The 26,691-nt window shown below is 32.4% G+C and overlaps 2 protein-coding genes across 6 annotated transcripts in view; both read right to left on the bottom strand.

Annotated features, from left to right (window-relative positions):
• Positions 1 to 26,691, bottom strand: part of LOC142323110 (RUN domain-containing protein 1-like) — a 98,586-nt gene that overhangs the window by 36,420 nt on the left and 35,475 nt on the right. For all 5 annotated transcript variants that reach the window (XM_075362303.1, XM_075362306.1, XM_075362305.1 and 2 more), the window contains exons 8-11: positions 23,381 to 23,517; positions 19,901 to 20,037; positions 5,023 to 5,221; positions 25 to 231 (exon numbers count right to left, since the gene is read on the bottom strand). In XM_075362303.1, the coding sequence (XP_075218418.1) occupies positions 25 to 231; positions 5,023 to 5,221; positions 19,901 to 20,037; positions 23,381 to 23,517 (680 nt within the window). The remainder of the gene's footprint in view (positions 1 to 24; positions 232 to 5,022; positions 5,222 to 19,900; positions 20,038 to 23,380; positions 23,518 to 26,691) is intronic.
• LOC142323028 (uncharacterized) lies at positions 5,964 to 13,140 on the bottom strand. Its single transcript, XM_075362123.1, has 4 exons — positions 13,053 to 13,140; positions 12,554 to 12,715; positions 12,072 to 12,209; positions 5,964 to 5,977 (listed from the first exon to the last, which is right to left on the bottom strand). Exons 1-4 carry the CDS (start codon positions 13,138 to 13,140, stop codon positions 5,964 to 5,966), a joined length of 402 nt encoding a protein of 133 aa, XP_075218238.1.

Here is a 26,691-nt window from a genome sequence, read left to right as displayed (position 1 = left end):
AGTATTATAAGTAACTCGTCATACCTGTTTACTAGAGACAGCAGATCCACCGACAATATCAAGATTAAAACTCTGAGACAGTTTCCTTGCTGGTGTAGAATTAAACTGTTCTCCATTTTTCAATTCATAAAATTTAAGAACAAGCTGCCAAGCATGCATTGTACTGTTGGATGAATGAGATCTTTGAGGAAAACAAGCAATAAATGGTACTAGACTGACGCTCTGACCTACCTGTATGTACAACCAAATTACTTTTAATAAAGGAAGGAAAAATTGCATGCAACATTACATATTAAAAAGAAATTGCTTATAAATTACCCCTCTTTGATGTAATATTGTTATTAAGCAAAAAATGATTGTACTTACATATTACATAAGTGAAGTTTCTTAATATCTAATGAAAATTTTTTATTTCAGGGTTTGTAGACCTGTTAGTATAACAACTGTACCCATAACTTTTTATATCTCTAAATTGCTACATCAGGATATGTTGTTAATTAGAAACAGATAACAAAATGATATAGGAGATATTATTAAGAAGCTGTTAGCCTATAAATAACTAGTCCAGCAATATATTTTAGTGTCTACCTCCTACATGGGAAGGCAAACACTAACCCTCTGCACCACTTCATCAGATAAGTATCCAAATATTCAAATTTATAAAATTTTTTATATGTATTGGTTTACACCAATAAGTAAAACGAAATCTTAACCTCACAAGTACAAATTCTTTTGGCAAATCAGTAGTAAAGAGTTTATTCCTCTCATAATAAATTACTAAAATATTTTCTAAATTATCACTTGCCAAAATGTAACAGAAACTTATATTTACATATACGAGGTGTGTGAGAAAAGTAATGAGATTGGTAACACTACAAGCGATCTGGCAATGCTGTGTCTACTGGTCTGTGCTAGACCGGTTTGTCCATCCCTTCCACACGCTCAGTACGAGTTTCAATTCCTTTCAGCCAACACATTATTTTTGACAGCGCCATCAGTGAAGTTGTGTTTTTGTTGTATGTTACGAAAATGGAGCATTGGAATTTAGAGCAACGTTGTACAATCAAGTTTTGTGTTAAACTTGGGGAATCCGCGAGTACAACCTTTGAAAAGTTGAAACAGGCCTATTGGGAACATTGCTTATCAAGAGCAAGAGTTTTCTGCTGGCACAAATCATTTTTGGAAGGTCGAGAATTTGTTAAAAATCAACCTCGCTCAGGGAGACCTTCAACTTCAAAATCTGATGAAAATGTTGGGCGTGTGAGGGTTCTTGTGAGATCAGACCGTTGTTTAACAATAAGGATGATGAGTGAACAGGTAAATTTAAACACTTTCACTGTACATCAAATTTTGACAGACGATTTGGACATGCGAAAGGTTTGTGTGAAATTGGTGCCGAAAAACCTCACTACGGAACAGAAGGACAATTGAAGAAACGTGTGCGTTGATCTTCTTGAGAAGATTGACAATGACCAAGAATTCTTCAATCGTGTGATCACAGGTGATGAATCCTCGATATTTGAGTACGATCCTGAAACAAAGCGGCAAAGTGAAGAGTAGCACACTCTGTCATCTCTTCGACCAAAAAAATGTCAAACAAGCAAATCAAAGATCAAAACCATGCTGATTTGCTTTTCTGACAATAGGGGTATCATGTATAAAGAATTTGTTCCTCCAGGACAAACTATCAACCAAGTATTTTACAAAGGTGTCTGTTTACGCCAACGCGTAAAGTTGTTTTATTCCAATGAATTCAAGGTTATGGTTGTCTTGTAATTATTACAGGCTTGGTAAATTTATTTTGCATTTTGTAAGGCTTATCATATGTGTATTTTAAAATAGGTTGTTTGGGTTTGTTTTCGATATCAATTTCTCTCAGGCTCCAGTTTGACTAACTGTTGCATAATCATATTGGTGTCAGCTTATTTCTTTCACGCATTATTTATTGCTGTTTAGTCTTAATATATATATTATTCTTAAGTGTTTTTTATTCTCAACCAATTTCAATATTGTCATAGTTCCTAGAAGTCTATTTCTCTTTGTCTGCCCTGATGTCATTTCTTCAACTTGCGTATTCAAAATTTATTTTATCAGTCTTACGTAATTCTTTAGTGGTCTGCTTGTTTGTAAATTATTTTTGTTATGTCTTCATTCCCGAATTCCACACGTTTTCTCTAATCGTTCTCATACTAACACTTAGACACTACTCTTGTCAACACACACACACACTCTTCTGTCCATTGCTTTGTTCGCTTCCCCTACTTCTCACCACGCCAACTTTGTTCATTCTAGTCCTGACTTTCACGTTGTGCGGATCCTGGTCCTCTAGCCTTGGAGGACCAGGCTTCGATGTTCTCTCTCTCTCGTATAATGTTAATACTTTCGTCGTCTTCATACTCTTATAAACGTTGCAGTATTTCTCTGTCGAAATATTCTCTAGTTCTACTCGCCAGTGTTTTGTGACTTCACCGATCTCTATGTTTTGTTTTGCCTCGTTTCTTTGTTAAGTTAATCTTCAAATTCAGTATATTACGTCTCTCCTAAAAGTGTTTCAATCACTACAAACTGCCAACTCTATCGACACCGAATCTTCTCCAGCTGCTGATTACATTTTCATCGATGTAGAATCTCTCCAAACTCATTACTACAAATCTGAGACGCCACGTCTTGTTTCAACTTCTAATCACAAATTGTTACCTCTGTTACAGACTACATCAAGGATAAACTGTATGTATATGTGCACTTTAATTTCACGAGTTCATTTTTTACCAATATTCATGTGTTATTAAGGGATGTTCAAATCCTTCCTTATTATTTATAGTAAACAGTTACGCTATTAGTAAAAGTTGTGAAATATTCAGTTAATCGTACATTACGCATTTCAATCTCAAGTTTGGTTTAAAAAACCGTCTATTCACTTAAGTGCAGTCACCAAAGGTGGCTTAATTAAGGTTATGTTATTATGTCATGTGCAACATATTTTATGTGCTTATTTATTACAATTTGTTTTTATTGTACTTGACTCTATCATTCAATTTAATTTAACTTGTTAATTGCTGAGATTAATTCTTATCTATTCATGCATTGAATTCATATTACTTCTCTTAAAGAAAATTACTCCTGATGTGAATTTATGTTTTTTGGGCTTCTTTGTAATTTTATATTTTCAAGAAAGCTTACTTACTAAAAATGAACTCTATTTATGTTCACTTATTTCCATTTTATTATTGTAATTAACTTTTTTATACGGGATTATTATCGTGGCCTTTTTTCTATACTAAACTAGAATTACATGTATTAATTATTTAATGTTAAGTTTGATGATGTTCATAATTCAGAAAAGGCCAGTGCCAATAATAAGATTTATTGTAATTTATTTGTCTAAGTTAATGACATTTGTTCATTGCTAATTTTTGATTATAGCATATGTCAGTAATGCAATAGTTTTCCAGTCATACTATGTTTATTGTTGTTATGTTTTTCTAAGTATAAAATTGTAAATAAGATGCTTTATGTTCTCTTGTTTTCAGGCTTTTTAAATTGTAGATTTTCAAAATGTGTATTTGAAAAATGTATATTTATGTATTTTCTCATTTAATATCATTGTTCATATGTTGATTCAGCTGATATTTCTTAAGTATCATTAAGTTATGTTAATTTCATAATTTCTTTTAATTTTTTAAGGTTATGATTTAACATAATTTCATTTTTTTTCTTTCTAATTATTAAAGTCCAATTTCTTTTGGCAAATACGAGCTGTGTGTTCTTTTATTTTTGTTAACTTTACCCAACAGTGTCCTTGAAGGCTCAGGAAGAGATTGATTTGCGTGAGACCAGACGTTGCAGACAAATGGATGCTTCATCATGACAATGTCCCATGTCACACGGCCATTTCCAACAGGGAATCTTTTACCTCAAAACGCATTCTTACGATTCCTCAAACCCCCTATTCACCTGATTTGAGTCCTTGTGACTTTTTCCTTTTCTCGAAATTGAAACGTGTCTTAAAAGGAAGTCATTTTGGAACTCTGGAGAACATTCAAAAGACTGTGACTGACCAGTTAAAAGCCCTACCAGTTGAAGCCTTCCAGCGCTGCTACCAAGAGTGGGAACAATGACTCCGCCGGTGTATAGCTGCCCAAGGTAACTACTTTGAAGGGGATAATATTGTTGTTTGAAAAAATAAAATCTTTGGAAGTAAAAAGTCAGTCACATTACTTTTCTCACACACCTCGTATACTGCCAATATAACACATGTGATATGGAGCTGTAGAAAATTAAGTACCCTAGAATCTAAAAAAGAAATACTTTCATAATGTCTAACTTAGTTATGCTGATAAGCAAAGTTTTCCATAAACGATTGCATGAATAGACATAACATGGTGTCAATTAAAAGATGTACACATCAGTCTTCTCCTCTGGATCCGCAGTCAAGCAATTCTTTCCGCAGAGGATGAGATGAGTATTTTGTAGCGTGTGTGAAAAATGCCATGCCTGACCAGGATTCAACCTAGGACCTCCGGGTGAAAGACCGAGATGCTACCACTCGCGCCACGGAGGCCAGCGCGAGTAGTACCCTAACCCCTTTCATAATTAATTGCTGAATTCCTATTTAGATAGATAGCCTAAATATCACTGATTAATCACCAAATGTTAATCCCTTCTGCTTTTCAGAATTCATTAAAGAACTATCTATTAAGAAGTTTTACATCTTATTATTTATATAATGTACTTTACTACTTTATTTGAAACTATTATAAGACTTAATTAAAGTAGTTATTTACTCAATAAAAAAATAACTTATGACTAATACTGTTTTAAAACTAATAAAGAATCTTAATGTATAAGGAAATTAGGAATTTAGCTGAGAAAAATTACTCTCTCCTCTGAGTTGAATATAAATAGGACAATTACATCAACTGGTCCAATGACCAGTAAACATGTAAAATCACACTATAAACTATCACTTGCATTCACAGCCATTATGAGATTAAATACACTCTATAGATAACTTATACTAACTGGCATCAATCCGTGTTGCATTAGGTTCTGAATGCCAATAGCCAGCCTTTTTCTCACAGCTGAAGCAAGTTTTCCATTGCATTGAACAGTGGTTGCACCTTCAGAATCTGACATATAATCACTATCAACAGGAGTATCAGGCTCTTTTGCAAGCTCTATAACTTCATTAATTGATATTTCCAAATCAGCTCGCAAATCTCTAAAAAAGTGGAAAAAAATCAAATGTTAGACCTCAACCATCTGTATCTTGTTAATAAAATAAAGGTTGATTATATCGTGCTAAAGAAAATAATTAATACAACAAGAAAAGATTACATGGAATTATAAATACCACTAGAAACATATCCTAACCTCAGAAAATGACCTTCTTAAGAAAATCATTAGTACTAAGTTCTGGTATGTTTTATGTCCTTTGGGTTTCAAAAGATTATGAATACTTCAAAACATTCAGCTTTTTTTCTTTTTTTTTTTTTACTTAAAAAAAGATGCTTCTGCAGACTCTAATTTCCACTGCCAGGATGCCAGCCATGAATTAACACTATCCATGAGTTCCTCAAATTTAAAAAATTTGTATAACCAACCAAAAATTCAACTGCATGAAGAGATGGTAGTCACCCAGCACAAAGTCTGGGGAATAGGATAGTTAAAGGTTTCTTGTTTGAACTGCTGAAATAAATCCTGTGGAGTAGAGCTACACTTTCAACATCCTTCATCAGCATACAGCACTGTTTTGGAATTATCTCACTTGATTAACATTTCACAATATTTAATAAATATAATGACAGTGCCTGCTTTTAAGTTTTTCAGCTTTGTAGTGAATAATTGCATATTCACTCATTTAATTAACTGTAACAATAACATTATTGCTAAGGGCAACATCACAGATTTTGGTAATGGTTGACAATTCCTTTTTCTTCTTTTTTTATGGGGGGGAAAGGTTTTCACATTATCATACCTGGAAAACAAAAATTTTAAATATAAAATATAACAAAAACCAAAATTAAAACAAATAAAAAACTTAAACTAAAATATTAAAACAAAAAAAAAACTTACAACTACTATCACAGCTAAGTAAAAAATTACAACTACTATTACACAAAATCTTAAAAATAACTATAATTAAAAAGATACACACACACACACACACACACACGAGGGTAAATCAAATATAAGCGGGATTTTATTTTTTTTTTTAATTTATTTATTCATAAATATAAGGCAAATATAATTTATTTTTCTACATAGCTTCCTGTTTTAGAAAAACATTTTTCCCAGTAAGAAGGAAGGTTTTTTATTGCAGCATTGTAGAATGAAGCTGGTTGTGTCAGGAGCCAATTGCACACAAATTCCTCCACGCCCGTCATCTTCAAATCGTTGTCCTCCTGGAGCTTCTTTAAGTGGCCCAAACAAATGAAAATCACAGGGCAATAGGTCCGGGCTGTAGGGAGAATAGTCAAGTTGAGTACGGTGCATTTATTCTAGTTTTGAGATCATTAGAGCTGCAGTATGGAGCCTGGTGTGGAGGAGGATGGCCTCTCGAATTGGTTGGTTTCATCTTTTATGGCGATATGCAGCCCTCACCTTGTTCAACAGCTTGCAGTAGTAAGCAGCATCAATTGAGCAGCGCTCACGCAAAATATCAATGAGCAAAATGCCTCGCCAGTCAAAAAAAAAAGTTGAAAGAACCTTGCCAGCTGACAGTCAAGTCTTGGATTTCACTGGGGCTGCCTCCCCTTTCCAACACCACTCCGTACTGGCCAAAAATGCATCACCTTCTTTCACAAACCTTGCTGTAGCCTCTGACAGACCTCCAAATTTCTCAACTTCTGATCTGCAGTCAAATGGCGAGGGAGCCATCTGGCACACACTTTACAGAACTGTAGGTCATTTGTGATGATTGCTTGACAGCTCCCATAACTTATTTTAACCTGTTCTGCAATTTTGGATATTCTCACCCGTCGACTGTCTTAAAGAATGTCTCAAACCACGTGAATATTTTCATCTGTAATGCTGGTCTGAGGATGGAGATCGTGTTCCTGGTTTTCCACTCCTTCTCATCTTTCCTTGAACTCTTTATGACAGGCAAACACACAAGTCCTTGACAATATTTGATCCCCAAACTGTGCAGTAATCTCCAGAAAATTTGAACTCCTTTAGGAGCAAGAAATTTTATAATTATGCATTGCAGTGGAGGGGTGCACCTGTTGCTACAACATCATGAGTGTTACTGACGAATTGTTTGGGAGTGTGGAATGGCCGGCTTCCCCACCCCTAATGACCCCATCCAAGCATACCAGAAGCGCAGGCCCAGTCCTATCAACTGTAGATGCTCAGAAACAAAAATCCCGTTTATATGTGATTTACCCTCGTGTACGTATGTGTATATATATATATATATATATATATATATATATAAAAAAATAAAATTAAAATAAATTTAACGAAGTTTGAGAGGAGTGTAAAGGGCTCATTCTTGGATAACTGAGAGAATAAAGATTTAACATGAAATTTATACCAATTATAACAACAACAACAACATTAAATGCTATGTAAAATACTAATATGTCAAAAAAATAAATACACCCGATCTAAAACTTCTTTGCCATGGTCCAGGATTTGACAAATGATACTGGGAAATTTTAATTTACGATGCAAGACTGCATAACGTATGCAATCCGCAAGGATGTGGCAGTTACATCATATACATACTGGTGCATTTACTGCTGGCATCAAATACCCGTGAGTAGCTCTAATATGTCCTATCTGCAACTGGCAGAGGATCACTTCCTCTCTGTGAATTTTCCCGTGGGAGGAGTCCCATGGCAACACAATTTCTTTGATATGTTGAAGTCTGTTGTCTACTGTAGCAATCCAGTCATCTTGCCACTTTGTGCGAAGATTGAGCTTTACACAGTTAATAAAGTTGGGATGAGTAGTGAAAGATGGTTGACCTTAGCAGCCAAAAGGCTTTAGCAGCGGAATCTGCATGTTCATTATCCAGAATCCCCACATGGCTAGAAATCCAGCAGAAACTCACTTGTGTGTTGTGATGGTTCAACTGGGCAATTGCATTGTAAATTTCAGTGATGATAGGATGTCTGGAATAAAAATTTTCTAAGGCTTGGAGGGCACTAGACGAGTCACTACAAATAAAGATGTGATGTTACTTAGGGTTGATGATATTCAAAGCCTTATTTATAGTGTATAGTTCAGCAGTAAAGACACTCAAAATATCAGGTATAATATAAACATAAACATATAGGGTCTGTCATTAACAATAAAAGCGCATCCAATGGTATCGTTCTGTTTCAATCCATCTGTGTATACTACTACATCTGGGCTTATCTTGTAGAGAATACGATGAAACATTTGCTGAAAGACAGTAGCTGGTGTTGATTCTTTATTGTATATTGTGAGGTCAAACATAAAATTTATAAGGTTGATTCCCCACGAAGGATATGAACACAGATACGTTGGAAAAATAGGTGTGTCAACATTTATAAGGTGCAGTAAACATTGGGTACGAACACCTACAGGTGCAGTATAATGTGGATGGTCCTCATACCTTCGTAAATTATGATTCCCAAGGACTGTGCCAGTAGCTGGGTGATTTGGCTGTCTTTTAACACTTTAGAGTGCTAGGGCATAAAAAGGAGCTTGTTTATAGAATGCTAGCAATTTTTGTCAATATTTGAAATTTTGTCAAATTAACTCTTAAAAAGATATATAATTGGTAGTTACATAACTGGAATCCTTACAACTTCTAGTTTTAGATGGTATATATAGTTTTTTTTTTTTTTTTGTCTTCAGTCATTTGACTGGTTTGATGCAGCTCTCCAAGATTCCCTATCTAGTGCTAGTCGTTTCATTTCAGTATACCCTCTACATCCTACATCCCCAACAATTTGTTTTACATACTCCAAACGTGGCCTGCCTACACAATTTTTCCCTTCTACCTGTCCTTCCAATATTAAAGCGACTATTCCAGGATGCCTTAGTATGTGGCCTATAAGTCTGTCTCTTCTTTTAACTATATTCTTCCAAATGCTTCTTTCTTCATCTATTTGCCGCAATACCTCTTCATTTGTCACTTTATCCACCCATCTGATTTTTAACATTCTCCTATAGCACCACATTTCAAAAGCTTCTAATCTTTTCTTCTCAGATACTCCGATTGTCCAAGTTTCACTTCCATATAAAGCGACACTCCAAACATACACTTTCAAAAATCTTTTCCTGACATTTAAATTCATTTTTGATGTAAACAAATTATATTTCTTACTGAAGGCTCGTTTAGCTTGTGCTATTCGGCATTTTATATCGCTCCTGCTTCGTCCATCTTTAGTAATTTTACTTCCCAAATAACAAAATTCTTCTACCTCCATAATCTTTTCTCCTCCTATTTTCACATTCAGGGGTCCATCTTTGTTATTTCTACTACATTTCATTACTTTTGTTTTGTTCTTGTTTATTTTCATGCGATAGTTCTTGCGTAGGACTTCATCTATGCCATTCATTGTTTCTTCTAAATCCTTTTTACTCTCGGCTAGAATTACTATATCATCAGCAAATCGTAGCATCTTTATCTTTTCACCTTGTACTGTTACTCCGAATCTAAATTGTTCTTTAATATCATTAACTGCTAGTTCCATGTAAAGATTAAAAAGTAACGGAGATAGGGAACATCCTTGTCGGACTCCCTTTCTTATTAGGGCTTCTTTCTTATGTTCTTCAATTGTTATTGTTGCTGTTTGGTTCCTGTACATGTTAGCAATTGTTCTTCTATCTCTGTGTTTGAACCCTAATTTTTTTAAAATGCTGAACATTTTATTCCAATCTACGTTATCGAAAGCCTTTTCTAGGTCTATAAACGCCAAGTATGTTGGTTTGTTTTTCTTTAATCTTCCTTCTACTATTAATCTGAGGCCTAAAATTGCTTCCCTTGTCCCTATACTTTTCCTGAAACCAAATTGGTCTTCTCCTAACACTTCTTCCACTCCCCTCTCAATTCTTCTGTATAAAATTCTAGTTAAGATTTTTGATGCATGACTAGTTAAACTAATTGTTCTGTATTCTTCACATTTATCTGCCCTTGCTTTCTTTGGTATCGTAACTATAACACTTTTTTTGAAGTCTGACGGAAATTCCCCTTTTTCATAAATATTACACACCAGTTTGTATAATCTATCAATCGCTTCCTCACCTGCACTGCGCAGTAATTCTACAGGTATTCCGTCTATTCCAGGAGCCTTTCTGCCATTTAAATCTTTTAATGCTCTCTTAAATTCAGATCTCAGTATTGTTTCTCCCATTTCATCCTCCTCAACTTCCTCTTCTTCCTCTATAACACCATTTTCTAATTCATTTCCTCCGTATAACTCTTCAATATATTCCACCCATCTATCGACTTTACCTTTCGTATTATAGTATATATAGTATGCAGTTGTAATACCATGAATAAAAAGATATAATGTATTTTCCAAAGCATGTTTTTATTATGAAAAAGGAATTTTTAAGGCATGCAGCTCACTTTCTTTACAATTTCACTTTCACAGACACTAATGCTTATTTCTTTATTTTAAAACTACGCTATCAGTAAAATATACTAACTTAGTTTGGAAAACAAAAATACAATTACAGATAAATTTTTATTGAATGAAACAGTTTGAAACAAGGTTGTTTGCATAACGCCACTTTATATTCACAGCAATGATATGTAATGTGTCTTTTCTGGTTGCTTTCCCATTCTTTTATCCCCTTTTCAGAGCAGATTTTGCACATTCTTTGACATTTTTTTCCTGGAGGTACAGGAATTTTTTCTAAAAAGTATTTTCCTGTAGCAGGTCTATTCAACTAAGTTCAAGATGTGCTTGGCCAACTTGGTTCTTCTTCGGAAATACAAAGTTCCAAGCAAAAATTCTTTATGAACTGGCTTGTACTAAGCTTTTTTCACAGTTACATGGTTATACAAAAATTAACTAAAGACATTAGAATCATATGGAAGGCCAGTTTCTGCCACCACTTGATGGACCTATGTTCATAAGCCCCATATGACATCCTCTGGTCCGATAAATCAACCCCAAACTTATTTTTATTATAACCAATTACACAAGCAGGTTTGGTTACCTCTCTTCCAAACCTGTCTTTTTATGTAAGCATACCAGCCTTATGTCTCACAGAAATCATGAACACATCACTCTTATCTTTCCAGCATAATGAAAGAATATTGTCTTTCCTACGAAACACTTGTCCACACGGCAGCCTAGTTTTTTGTTTCACGGCAACTGGTATGCCTTTTCGGTTTTTTATTTTTGTGTCCACTAAACCAGTTTTTAGCTTTTCTAGCTCTCAAGCTAATACTGGGCTAATGTAAAATCTATCAGTGTATAAAGTGCGTCCAATACTTGCCAAAGAGCGAAGCAGATTTTTAGTCAAATCAACTATGGTATTACTTTGTCCATTGTACACATTAAAATTCCAAATATAACCACTAGCAGACTCTGTTAACATAAACAGTTTGATGCCATATTTGCTGGGCTTTTTGGCCATGTACTGTTCAAAGTACAGCATACTGCAAAATTTACACATAACTTCATCTATGGTTATATTTTCTCTGGGAAGGTAAGCTTTTTGAATTTTTTCTTTAATGCAAGTAATGGATGAGCTTTAGGTAAAGAATCATGGCCCGGCTCACCTTTAGGCACAGAAGTACTATTATTGTTTATGTGAAAATTACCCATAATCAATAAAAATCAGTCCCTACTCAAAAGATTACAGCAATAATTGCACGATATCACAGGATTTTTGGTCCAGTGGTCAGATATCTTTGGCTTTCTATCGATGGACATATGCAATAGTATAGATAGAAATTTATTTATTTCAGCTATAGTGACTGTCTTCCATCTATTCATCTCACAGCCAGGTGATAATTTTTCTGCGGAATTTAACTGCCTTAGTTTCTGCTATGCAGAGGTTAGTTTCTTGCTTCAAAAGATGAAGCAAGTTATTATCAATATAATAACAAAAAAATTCCAAAACAGAACTCTTACTGTCCAACTCCGGAACATCAGTCATTCCATTATCACAACAAAAAATATCAATATTAGGTATCTTATCTATAATTGTCCAATCATCATCACTTCCAACAACTTGTGTCTTGTTCTGATTAACTTCACTTTCTTCAGAATCTGTAAAAAAAAAAAAAAATAATAAACATAAGGCAATAAAACTTTATGAATAAGGGCTATAGTATTTTTCTGGCAATAATATGTAAAAATAAGATAATAATATTTTTATGAATGAAAACAAAACAATTCAAATGAATGGCAAACAGATGCAGGTTATTTTTTTACATGTACCTAGTTTTGCTTTTTTTTCTACAGCATGGCCTAAGCTTTAACATGTTATTTACAGAAAATGTAATGGAAACAAAATAATTCATATTAAAAGGAAATAATATGTAAAAGAAAAGTTTACTAACAACAACCTGAAAAACAAAATTAATTTAGGTTATTTACAAAAATTTTCTTACCTGTACTATTACTGCCATCTTCATTTACAAAATCCACATCATCATCAAAAGGAATATCTTCATCATCACTTTGAAGATCATAAAAAACATCACTTGTATTATCATAAGCACTATTAGCCATTGTAACTTTTATATCAAAACGTAAACAAACATGGTAACTCACTAATTTACAAAATGTAAACAAACACAATAACATCAGTTTTCGGTTACAACTCAAAATGAAACTATAAAAAGAAAATTGATATTACAAAAATGCAATCCAACAGCGAATTTATGTACTAAAAAATACACAATATGTATCAGAACTGAACGGATTCTGTCTTTTGATGTGATGTTACATTTAATAACGTGAAAATAGACGTGCAGATCAAATGACGTGATCTGCATTTCTCGGTAGGTAACCCGTCCCGTCAAATGATGGAAATAGCGCTCTAAGTGTTAAGACCAGCAAAATAAGTTGCTAAAACCTGGTCCCATCTAGCTCAAAGTGATGGCTCACCACAGTCAACAAGAATGCTTAGGACAGGGCTTGATCTAAAGGCATCTGTACCAAGCCCAAGGAATGCATTAAGTACAGCATCCAGCATATTAAGCACAGTATAACACACTGAAGAGTAAGCAACACAAACATAATCTGAACGGGAACAAACTAAGGAATAATAAAAAAGCAACATGATCGATCAGCATGAATTCGTGTTGCTATGGACTCACAGCATATTTAAAAGTTTGGGACATTTTGTTTTTAATTCTTTGATGTGTTTGACCCACGTAAGGTGGCTATCAAAAAATAAATCTAAAAACCTGACATCAGGAGAGATAGCAATTAGCTCTCCATTGAGAAAGACTTCTGGAATAAAAGTGTCTCGCAGGTGAGAAAAGACTACACATTTTGTTTTCTCAAGTGAAAAGGTGAAGCCGGTAATCTTGGACCAAGCTTCAAGGCGAGATATAGTGTTCTGTAGTAGTATCTCTGCTGCTGAATGGGATGTAATATATATATATATATATATACATACAGTAAAATCATCAACAAATAATGAACATGAAACAGGTGGCTGCACACATTTATGAGATATGGTGGCACTTAATACATTTCCTTGAGGTACTCCATTCTCCAACACGATGCTACCACTATAGAATCACGAACACGGAAGGTTTGGTCATTTAAGAAAGCCCTAATAAAAGCAAACATATTGCCTTTGACTCCCCATTCTTTGAGGGTGTTTAGAATACCACATTGCTAGGTCATGTCGTATGCCTTTCTGATATCAAAGAAGATACTGACGGAGTAGGAAAGCGTTTTGAGTATCCGTTTCAAATGACACTAAATGGTCAATGGAAGATCATCCTTGTCAGAAACCACACTGTTCTGGAGATAAAAGGCCATGTCTCTCCAAATACCATGTAAGCCTGCGGTTCACCATTCTCTCCATTACTTTGCATAAAATGCTTGTCAAGGAGATAGGGCAGTTCCTAACCTACCTTCAGAACAACAGCAGGAATGAGGATAGCTAGTGGTATCCTTGTAGCAAACCCCTCATTCAGCATAAAAATAGAAACTCTACCACTCTCTCTACTGTCTACAAGACAGGTCATACCTCTCACAGAAATAGCCTCTGAGTGTTACTGCATTTTGTTGTAGAAGATGCGTTTCTTGGAAGCACATTATTAGTGGTTCATCTGCGTGCATCAATACTCTTAACATCTTCAATGCTGGACCGAAGACCTCTGATGTTCCACTGAATAATGTTCATAAGTTATAGATACAGAATTGTGGGCAAATATATAAAAAATTAGTTGTAGGTGATCTGATTTTCCTTTTTTATATTTTTGATTTTAAAGAACTCCGATGCCCTGTGGTCAGGTGGTTCTTCAACCACATCCTCCAGTAAACAAGGTGATAGAGGAAAAGATTTTAAAGAATGTGAAGTCGCAGATGACATCCCAGAGGGGATAGTTGTGTGGGTTTCCTTACCAGGGAGCTCATTAGATGGCTTATCACCAGCTGTGTCTACTTCTGCCCATACAGGTAAAGCTTTGGGGATGAACTTTTAGAGGGATCCCATTGTTGGCTGCACTAACTGTGACACGACCTTTTGTTCGTCATAGTCAGCTCTGAAATAGTGGCTATAAGTGAAGCAACATGATTAGATAACATCTTTCTTTTCTTTTCCTGTTTAGCCTCTGGTAATTACCTTTCAGATAATACTTCAGAGGATGATATGTATGAGTGTAAATGAAGTGTAGTCTTGTACAGTCTCAGTTTGACCATTTCTGAGATGTGTGGTTAATTGAAACCCAACCACCACAGAACACCGGTATCCACAATCTAGTAAAAATAACTGACTTTACTAGGACTTGAACGCTAGAACTCTTGACTTCCAAATCAGCTGATTTGCGAAGACGCATTCAGCACTAGGCCAACCTGGTGGGTTGATTAGTTAACATCTGAACAAGTTTTTTTTTAACTCACTGCAGCATCTGCACTACTGATTACCTGAATTTGTAAGAGGTTGTTTTGATGTAGAGGTGACAAAAGATACATCTGGTTTAACTAGGTTCTGGGAGTTAATTGTCTTTTTATATTTTTCCTCATGCAGCCAATAAAGACAGCTTCTGCTCGGTAGAGATTCTGAGAATTGCCTTTTCTTCTTTAAAAGTTGGGCAATCTCAGGAGCAAGCTGTATGTGAACCACTGCAGTTCACACATTTTTCATCTTCTTGGCAGTTAGTGTCATTGTGGCCTTCCTTAGCAGATCGAGCAAGATGTTGTAGTGACCATATCCTTGGCATTTGAAATATCATCATGGGTTGGAAATGAAAGGTGTACTTGAACCGAAAGATAACAAAATTTTATTTTTTCCAGTGGTACTGGAAGGTTGAAAGTCAAGATAAGAGAAGGTGTTGGTTCTTCCATTCCACTCTGCCATTTCATTATACGGTCATTTTCTACAACATCTTTGGGATGAAGCCTATCAGCTATTTGTGACATCCACTTCCAAAAGGTCTCAGCAAAAAAATTACTCCCTGGCTTGTATTTAGAGTTTTCTGACATTCCACACTTATATTTATATTAATATTATGGAGACATAGGATAGATTGACTTTGTTCATTATTAAATGTTTCAATCAGAATCTATCTGTCTCGCAATTTTCTGATGTTCTTCGGGGAACCACTTGAACCTGTTATAACCTTGTTTATCAAGAAAGACAAGACCTTATGGAGGGAGCCACCTTCCTGATTATTTTGGAAAACAATTAATAGAATATTTTTATATTTAAGACTTAATGTATCAGAATTTAATGCACTATCTTCTGCATGACTATTATCCTCATCATACAAAGCTGAATGAGGCCTCTTCACAAGATTAATTTTGGTGGTTTTTTCAGATGGACCACCAACTCCAAATCATAGAATTTTTTTGTGGACTTTGAATTTTGGTCCCACAATTACCGGTAATATAACTGACCACTCCAGCAGAGTGTATGCATACTGGAGCTAGAGCTAAATACAACTGGGTTTGCTCAGGTGCCCAGAGGACATCGTTCGAGACTCACTACATACAGCCATTCACCCATTGGCATGATGGTCCAGCTTGGGTTACGATTCTATTTTGTAAGGTGTTAAGTAAGGTGTTCAACGCCACCGAGTATAAGTGAAAGAGGAAATAGAAAGAGAAGAATGTTGTTGTGTAGTTGGGTAAGGATATATGTTGTAATTTGCGTAATGTTCTTGGTGTAGTGTATGTATATAGTGTAAAGTGTTCTGCAGCTCTGGGTGTAGTAGGAAGAAAAGCTGCAGAGGCTAGGGCTGTGGGGACGTCAATTCCCAAAGTCTTAAAGAATAAGACTCCCTATCAGGGGGTGATGATTTCTGCTTGAAAAGAAAAACTTATCATGAAATGCACCTGAGTTACTGTAAAGCTATAATTACAGGTTTAATGCTTAATCTATCATTAATTTAAATAATTATTCATCTAAAGACTATAGACTGCTGGCGACTACAGTGATTGCGCCATGTTGTTAAGACAACTGGTTTACATTTTCAACAATCAATCGGAGATCCATTTTGAAGAATCTATGTAACTTCTGTAAAGTACAGCAGAAGTCTGTATAATGATTTTTAAATTAAACTGGAATAATAATAGTTAAACATAACTTTATGTTAATGAAGTAAAAGTGTTTACTTTTTTATTTTTGTCACATAATAGCAAATCTTTTTCTAAATTAAACAGTAAGAAATTTTAGTACCTTGATCCTCCTTATATCTACATAGAATGCATAGCATTATACTACTATCTTTAATATAACTAGTATGAAAATCATTTTTTTTAAATTTCAGGTTTTTTGTTTATAGAAGAAAGAAAAGAACAAGAAATGCATTTATTACAGCAATTTAATACATTATGAAACAATTAGCTAATTCATTTCACATATAGAAATATATGCTGCCAATGAAAAAGTGTAAGCATGTCTGAAATCATAACTAGAAATATTGTTATTACAAATTTATAAAATTCAAACAAGTTAATATGCTAAAGGTTACATGAAACTAAAATTAGTAAACCTGAAATGTTGCATAAACTGTTAATACTCATCACTTTTAGTATCAGATATAATAAACTCACTCACATAAACTTTGAACAATTATTTTATTCGGCATTAGGGAGGTATTAGAAGAAGATGAAGATACTGGGATGTAACGTAAAGGTCTCTCAAATGGAATATATCTTACTGTATGGTACTTCCATTGCATGGCAAAATAACTAACACAATGTCCAAAAATCACCAACATAAAGAAACAAGAGATAAATATTAAAAAACACAACTGTCATAAATAAGAACACTGCTCTTTAATACAGGGTAATTAAAGAGTGTGTGGGTGACAATTTTATATATAGTATTTTTACAAACTATAGGATAATTTTTTTTAAATTTTATTTAAACATGTATAAACATTTTACTACCTAATTCATTCATTCAGTATCGTAGCAGATCTTAAAACACAATTATTTTTGATACAAATAAATTTATATTGAAAATACTATACATTATCCATTTAGAATTGTACATATGATCTTTTTTTGACTTTGTAGTTACAATTAAGCATACATATATACATTTTATAAAGCCTATGACACTCCCCGTAATGTAAGGATTCCAACACGAAGTCATACATCTAAATCGGTTCAGCCATTGGGCTGCTACAGTGGAACAAACATACACCCTAAAAACATTACACTCCTTTTTGGACAGTTGTGTAAAAAAGCATCACAGTAAATGTGTAAGAAGGGTGGATTTCCCGTTCTAGTTGAGAAAGTAAGGATGTTACACTGCTGAAATGATTTTTGAAAATAGTATTGCTCTCAATTTTAGCTAGCTTCCAATTTATTTTTTTTTTATATTTTATGTTATGTTAGTATTATGTTGTTTTATAATATTGCAAGGTACTATGTAAAAACCATATTTTTTGCCCCAACTCTAGTGTCTGTGAACCGATTTGCTTGAAAATCAATAGGGTTTTATTTCTACTAGGTTTATATTATCCTACCAAGTTTCATCAAAATCTGTTAAAAAGTTGAGCCCAGTAGAATGAAAAAAAGCTGAAAATGTACCCAAAAACCCCATTTTTAGGCTCTAATTCCAGTTCCTGCTAACTGATTTGCTTGAAGATCAATAGGGCTCTATTCCCAGTAGGTTTACAGCACCCCACCAAGTTTTAACAAAATCTGTTAAGATTTACATCCACTAGAGCAGATGAAAAAAACTTATACATATATACTTATGTATATAAACATTGCAGAATCATGTTCAGGAGACTACAAAATGTAAAGAAAAGTTGGTTTCTCCTTCCCCTGACAACCCTTTAGAAAATCTGATGGGTGCAGTAGCGATTTCTACAAATTCATTGGAAATCCGCTAAAAATCTGTAATTAATTCACATTCAATAGTTTTATTTACAGTATGTGAATAAATTATTATTATTATATTTTTTCTTTATCAACTTATTAAGGAATCAGTAAAAATAAATAAAATCAATAATTATAAAAAAAGACAATTCTTATGAATAAAAAATATATAAACTTTGCTATGAGCAATCCACACTGATATATATATAATACATATAATGCTAATATATATATATTGTCGCCAAATGGCTTTGATTTGGCTGTTTTTTGCGTTAGCTCTGAGAAGAGCTGTTGGGTCCGGAAGCTGGTCTCTGGCAAAATCGGGAAGTTGCGGCTTGTCAATTGAAGTAAGACCAAGCTTTTCCTCAGCGGCATTTGGGTCCCCACTACAGCGTGGTAGTGGTGGCCCCCAGAGCCCCGCAGTGTCGGTCGTCCTTCACCGGCGTGGCCAAGGTGGTTCTCCCTGTGCGATACCATGCTGGGCCAGCTACTGCTGCTGAGTCCACCAACCAGGGCAATTGAGACCCGACGAGCTGGAGCAGGAAGGTAGCGTCCGCATCCAGTCACTCCCTTGACAGGCCGGCCAGGCCTGCTGCTTCGGCGGGAACATTGGCATCTGCCAGGAGGTCCCACGTTGAGGTGGCCAGGGAATTTCTTCTGTCTTCTTCCATCTTCTTCTTCTTGGTCTTCTCCAGGTGGTGGTCGACAATGAATTGAAAATTCACTCTCGTGCACGCTCTTTTATTAGAGTCTGATAGTGATGGGACCACAGTGCCACTATAAATAGAAATTTTCCAGCACCAGAACATTTGATTTTATATTATAAAAGACCATAAGAATATAGTCCACAGCCACAGCAGCTGGCTACGTGACAATGTTATGAAAAATGCACATTCATTTCTATGTTTACATCGATAAGAAGCCAAAACATATTTTTTCATGTCATATGTTTAACTTTTTTTCATGAATTAGATTTTAGTAACTTATTTTGTCGCCATTTGCCTTTACTTTTCTGTTTAGCCTACGGAACCACCATAAAATATTACTCTGAAAATGATATGTATGAATGTAAAGGAAGTGTAGTCTTGTACATCCATAAGAAAGGACCATTTTTATTTGGTCTGATTTTTATAATTTAGGTTATATTTTTTATGTTAAAATAAAATATAGGCCAGACTTTTAAGTTAAAACAAGCTTTATGAGAAAGGGGAATTTTATATTTCTCCTAAAAAGCAGTAATTGAACGATGTTCCAGAACCAGTGCACCTCTGAATATAATCACTTATTACTCAGAATAATACCGTTATTCTCTGACATACGGAAATTATATACAATTTTTAATATTACCAAGCATTCTTCTGTAAGGATGCCTCTTAAATCTATATCTTTAAATCTTAAAAATTTAAGTATATCAGGTATAAAAAAAGCATAACACTCACCCCCAGTGATTCACTTTCATGCTCTTTTTTAGTGAATTTTTACTGAATCTGTCACCATCACAAGTAAACTGTGAGCCAGCAAATAAATGGACAAGTGCAACAATTCGTTTCATTATATTTATTGTCTTTGTTCTTATCTGTCACAGATAAACACAACAATAATCAAATGAAAAATAATTCATATAATTATTAATTTAAAAAAAAAATATTATTAGTAAAAGGATAATGTTCATTTCTTAACCTATGTAAAAAGCAAGTGCTCACTTAACATAATATTATAAGTTCAATATTAAGCAAAGATTGCACTTATCTACAACATAATTAAATGGCAATATTAATTTATTCAACAGCAAATATGAAAATAAAAGTATTTTTTGTTTATTGAGCAGATTATAAAAAGAAATTTCAAAACTGATTTTTAAAAAAAACAGTTGTAAAAATGATACAGGATAATGATTGTAATAAAAGTAAGACCGTAAAAATTAATGAAGTAACAAAAAACTTATAACAAAAAATTCTCATTAAAACTGCCAACTAATGCCAAATGAGTAAAGATTAATTTATCTCTAATGTAAAATACATTGCAGTAATGTGAAACCATCATTGTAAAAGTCCTTAGCTATGAATGCCAGTATTCAATTTGGTAAAATTATGAATCTAAATGATAGGCAGGGATCTGAGTAAAACATTCAAAATTCTCAAAAATCAGTTATCAACAAGGCTATAATTATAATAATTAATTATTATTAAATTATCGTTATATTCTGTTCTAAAAATTATTATGTACTGGTATTTATCACTATATTTACTTTTTATATGCGTATAACAAACATATTCTATAAAAGAAGTTATTAACGGATTACGATTAAATAATGACTGTTACTTGCTTAGTGACCATTAACTTTTTGTTAACAATTTTATTATAAAATAATACAAATTAGAAGGAAGAAATAATGAAAATTAAAAATATTATATAAACACTTTTTTTTGTTTAAATTCTATATGTAAGGGTTACTGTATAAAAAATAATAAATTTTCCGCCATACTGAAAAACTGGAAATGATTTTGGACATAAATAATTAAATTAAAGGAAAGTTTGCCTTTTAATTTCAGAAAAAGCAATGATAGTCCAATTATAATAGACACCATGTATAATTCTAATTCATTATTAACTGTGAATTATATTATTCACTAATATTTATAATAAGAAAGTTATTGCTGAATGATTACATACCAATATTTCCTATCTATTCAAGTGATTCGACACCAGCCAAATAGGAACAAGAACAGCCATTTAATGATGAAAGGAATGGATGAAAGTAACCCCACACATATACGCACACAAACACTAATCTGGTATTTCTATAAGTGCTTAGAGCTCTGTATGTTGAATCGTAATTTTCCTTATGCTATTTTTAAATGATAAGATGTAATATTTACAAAACAATCATTTTTATACTGAAAACGAAGAAATTTTAAATCATTCAAGAGGCAGAGCTAACTGAGAATTCCATCAGATTTTTAAGAAAAATGACAGAAAGGCTTACTGGTACAAACAAAAAAACAATGTTATGTTGCATAAAAAATGGTGCAGTTACTGAATTTAAAGAAAAATTGTGATTTTATGTGAATATTTACATTTGGGTTTCAGTGTAACCATAGAAATAAGAAGAAAAATGTTTTAAAAACAACAGAACTACATTAACACAAAATAGCCCTGCCTGTGTATAATGATAAATTATTGATACAGTATAAATTTTTAATTTATTCATTATAAATTTTTCTTTTCACACAGTAAGAAAAGAAAAATTAATATAATGAAATTATACTAATAATTTGCATAGATAAAATTCCTGTTAAGATTTTAAATTTTCCATACTATAATAACAAAAAATCTAAGAAATCATAAATATATTTTGCAGTCATAAATAGGACAAGAGAAAATGTAAAAGAAGAGATGTGTTGTAATAACTCACGTAAATGTAGATGAAATAAAATTGATCCTTCATGCAATTTTTAAGCAGAAATTCTAGCTAAAATTGATGTAAAGGTACAATTGTTAAAGAGAAAGTAACAGTTTGAATAGAGTTCGACTTAACTGAGTAGTTGATATAAATTGTGTCCGATAGGATGACCAGATATTTTTTGAAGAAAAGTTGGTTGAATGTAAAATGTTTTGGGGGACATTCCATCAGATGTTAAAGGAAAATGACAAAAAGCATATTGTTAAAAACAAAAAAAAAATGCTCCTTTAAACAAAAAAAGAGAAACTTTTTTAAGAGTAAAGCTGATATGCATCGGGAGGAATGATATATGTATGTTGCAAATATATGTTTAATCGACCACTTAAAATTTATTTAAAAGAAATGAACAGTAACTGATCAATGAATAACCCGAACAGGTAAAATTTAACAATGTGTTTTTAATTTAATTTTTCAGCATATCCATCAACTGGATACACTGACTACATTTGATGATTACATTTTCAAACTGAAATAGATGATCACAAACTATAATTAAAGAAGGATATATATATATATATAAATATACATATATTTAAATAAATTTCAAAAATTTCATTAAGAATATCTTTCAACAAATTAAAACACCAATGAAGCAAATTTTAAAATTTAGAACATGAAAAATAGAATCTATGATTTAGGTTCGCAGGGAATGTTTAATTAATTAGTCAACTTCTAAATTTATGAGAACACATAAAATGCCAACTTTTGTTACTGGAAAAAGGCATTAAAATATATTAATCTGAACAGTCCACCTATGTTTTACTCAAATCAGAATTCTTTTATCATCAAAGGTTTTACCAAAACTTTATGCATAGCACAAAACAGTTTTTTTGAATTAAAAGTTCTACCTCTTAAAACATAACTTATTACCACAATTCTCCTTTGTAACTATCAATATGCTATAGTATCAAAACAGGGGTTTTTACCTTTTAATATATAATACAATTAGATCAACCTAAGAACTAGAGTGTACTTCAGAATCTCAAGGAAAATGATACGAATACAATTTCTCAAAAAGGTTACAGAATATAAAACAATTCTATTATGCAAAATAAACTTAAAAATTATTAAAAACAATTTACAGGTTTCATGAAGTTCATCTTTAAAATATAGGTATCATCTTTAACATTTATAGCTTAAGCTTCACTTCTGTAATATTAACAGAATGTAAAATTTGATGTTACCAAAAAATTAAAAAAATCACAGTCCGATATTACTAATTTGAATTGGTCAATGATAATGGGGTAATTTTAGAATCAATTAAAAAATATTTTAATCTGGATTATATTTCTAGGTGTTAGGTTCTGTTCAGGAAAATAATTAATTATGTCCAAAATCATTTCCAGTTTTTCAGTATAGTGGAAAACTTATTATTTTTTATACAGTGACCCTTACATATAGAATTTAAATAATCCCATGAAAAAGTAAAATGGACTACAAAATGTGATTCAGTTACCTCTTCATCAGTGCTACGTTGATGACTCTTAACTGTAGTAGCACTTTCAGTCATTTTATTCTTATAGAGAGGCCTATGAATTGGGCATTTACAAGTGCATTCTTTGCTTGGCATTCGTGCTCCAGCCGTTGAACCTCCTGATAAAAATAAACAGAAACAATAAATTTATAGTGTTTCTTAAATTAAACAAGTGGTATGTTACAGAACCTGTTAAATTAATAAATCAAAAGTTAATTAATAAAATGTATTAATTACATTAATAACAATAAAATTCTACAATCTTTACATATACTTTTTATGTGTTCACAATTTTTTTTAGATTTATTTATTAATGTGTACACACTGTTAACTCCCTCCAGTGGTAACCTGACTGACAGTTGCTGTTAGATGCTCCCACATGCTAGCATCAGGGTCAGAATTTGTTTCATTGTTTTTGTAGAAAAAGCAACATGTTATAACAAATAAATGAGTCATTTTTATTAATAAAAAGAATGTCTACCAATGGTGATGCTTGCATCCTTTGGGTTATTGATACTAGAATTTATTACATTTGAATGATATATACATCACTGATTGAATACTGCAAAGTAAGCCTAATAAAAGTATACATTATAGTTTATCTTACATTTTGAACATCCTACTTTAATACCAACCCTTCTTCCTAACCCGACTAAACTCATTAGAGATTTCATATTCGCATGTGTGAAGCAGGGAATACTAGTCCTTGTCATCTGTAAGTCCGCCCTCTAATTATTTTTAATTCAATTTAATTTAGAAAACTAATATTTGAACTTTGTTATAATGTGAATCTCATTAATGAAATTTGACTTTTTCAGATAACATTTATTTATATTTTTTATTTACAAAGTGTTTTTTTATTCTGATTTCAACATTCACTTTAATTTTTAAAACTATTACATTTAAATTTAGTCTCAAATTCTTTATGTTAATAAGTTATAAAAAAAAAAGTAATTCATAAATGTTATAGAATTTTTTTTTTTTAAATAAATGTGTATATGTGCCACTGAGGATGAACTGTATTAAAAAAATAATAAATTATAACTTTTTTCCAAGTTTTCTCTTTTTCATTCACTATAGATTATTAACAATCATAATGAGGAATCTCTAACAGTAAATTATCAAAAAAAATCTATTTTTTTAATAACATATTTAAAAAGAAAAAAGTATATGTAGTATGTACGTGTGTTACCTGTCAACAGCTACGTTCAGAAACTTACAGCATGCAATTTATTTCTGAAGAAATGCAAAATAATAAATTTAATTCAACTCCATAGTTTGAAAAAGTGTTTGTAACTATTTAAAATACATACACTTTATCAGTTTGTGGGCTAAAACTGAAACTTATATAGCATGCTAACAATGTGCATAATAAAATTATTTTTAACAACAGATCAGATTTCTCAATCAAGTTATAAGTCAACCACCAGAGACTAAAGTGTAACAACTGAAATAAACAAGATTAATTAATGCAAATGTAACTAACATAAAATACAATGCATTATTCATGACTGTGGGGAACAAATAAACACATAAAATGATGATGACTGTGTAAATTAGAACAGTACATTCTACAAAACAACAAGTTGTTAATTACACGAAAAACTAACAGATATAAAAATACTAATATTTTTAATAAGTTAATTAATGTCGATAACTAATAGTTAAAGTATAAAAACCAATGGTAATTTGTTAATACACATGAGTAAATTGAAACAATGATGACTTTAGGTAGCATTGTTAAAAACTGATTACATCGTAAAACAAAGGCTGTAAAATAAACAAAAACTAATTTTATCAAAAATAATATATTCAAAAATTACACATGTAATTCAGTTTTAAAAACTACAATTTACTAAAACCATTAAAATAATAAATGGAATTACAAAAAATAAAAACACAAACATAAAGACAAAAACTACTACAACTGAAGGATGAAGTCGTTACTTGATGAAAATCCATCATAACAAAAGAAAATAAAAAAATATGTTATTTGATTTTTACAAAATTATTTAAAAAATCACAACTGTTTCGGTATAAGTATCGGCACGTAAGTTGGCACAAAAAACTACTAGCATTCAGCAAACATTTGGCATGGTACTATGCCAACTGAAAACATTGTCTGTTTATTATAGATTGATATTATAACCAAAAATACATCTGATGCTATTTAATTAAAACTAGTTTAGTATCCCAATTAATATTATTATTTTAAATTACTTTAAATAATTATTTTTTCTACTCACTTTATTGCTATACTTGCAAATTTTGAAGTCGCTATTGTCGGTAGATTCTAAACAGCTCATGTCTGATTCTGAATTCACAATATTGTCAATATGCACATCATATAAATGTTCATCTTCAATGTATTTTTTTTTTCAATATTAACAACATGCTTGCAGACACTGCTCCACTCGGCTTCAGACATTTTATAAAATTCCTCTTCAGCTAACTTAAGTATACGTCCATGTTAAAAGTTGTATTTCTTTTAGCTACTTGCCCTTTCACTTGACTATAAATCATTTTAATGGCATTTATGTCAGAGTGACAAGGTGGCGACTGTAAAACTGTGTGACCATAATTTTCAAAAATGTCATCTATTAGAAGTTTCTTTTGATTTTCTTTGTGTAATTTTATATCATATAATTCAACATTTGTCATAGCAGGAGAACAGTTAATTCATTATTCGGTTAACCATTTTATCATATCGCTTTTTAAAGAGTTAGAATTTGGCTACTTTTGTAGCAGAATGTTGTGATACGATCCGTTATCTAGTAAAATGACCGAACAAGGTGGCAAGTTGGGAGTACACTTTCGGAATCCATCAATTTGTGATAATATCATTTCTTATTTTACTATATAAGTGAAGCATTGTTAATGAATCCTTTATTACAGCTGGCATGAACAATTATTAATAGTGAGCCCTTGGATACTGGTGTTTTCAGTCCTTATGAAGGTTTGTTGTGTCTACCCATGATTTTGGTGTTACATGACTACTGTGAATGTAGATTTCATCTGTGTATACAATTGGTCTTCCTTCTTCGTGAAACAGGGAAATTTGTAGAAATTTCATACTTTGCATTTTAATGTCATGCCATTCTATTAGTATTTTCAGGTTGTCTTCTGTTTTTCTATCTAAATCTCATTTTGCATAATATTCTTCTTAAAGATCTTTCACTCCCTTTAACTGTATTGAAATATTAAACATTTAAATGACTAAATGACAAAGCCTTACATGAAAACAACGCAACAAGTAGTAAAAATAAATCACTTAGTGAAGTGAATAAAAACCA

The sequence above is a fragment of the Lycorma delicatula genome, chromosome 4 (assembly GCF_047948215.1).
Source record: "Lycorma delicatula isolate Av1 chromosome 4, ASM4794821v1, whole genome shotgun sequence".
NCBI classification, from domain to species: domain Eukaryota; kingdom Metazoa; phylum Arthropoda; class Insecta; order Hemiptera; family Fulgoridae; genus Lycorma; species Lycorma delicatula.
Note: the sequence above shows the minus strand (reverse complement) of the source record. Positions and strands in the feature narration are given on the sequence as shown.

Coding starts and splice junctions, on each gene's coding strand:
- LOC142323028 (XM_075362123.1), bottom strand. CDS start 13,140: ATGCTGGATGCTGTACTTAATGCATTCCTTGGGCTTGGTACAGATGCC. Junction 12,716..13,052: donor AAGCATTCTTGTTGACTGTG/GTGAGCCATCAC, acceptor TTTGTAAATTAG/TGAGTTACCATGTTTGTTTA. Junction 12,210..12,553: donor AGATGGCAGTAATAGTACAG/GTAAGAAAATTT, acceptor TTTTTTTTACAG/ATTCTGAAGAAAGTGAAGTT.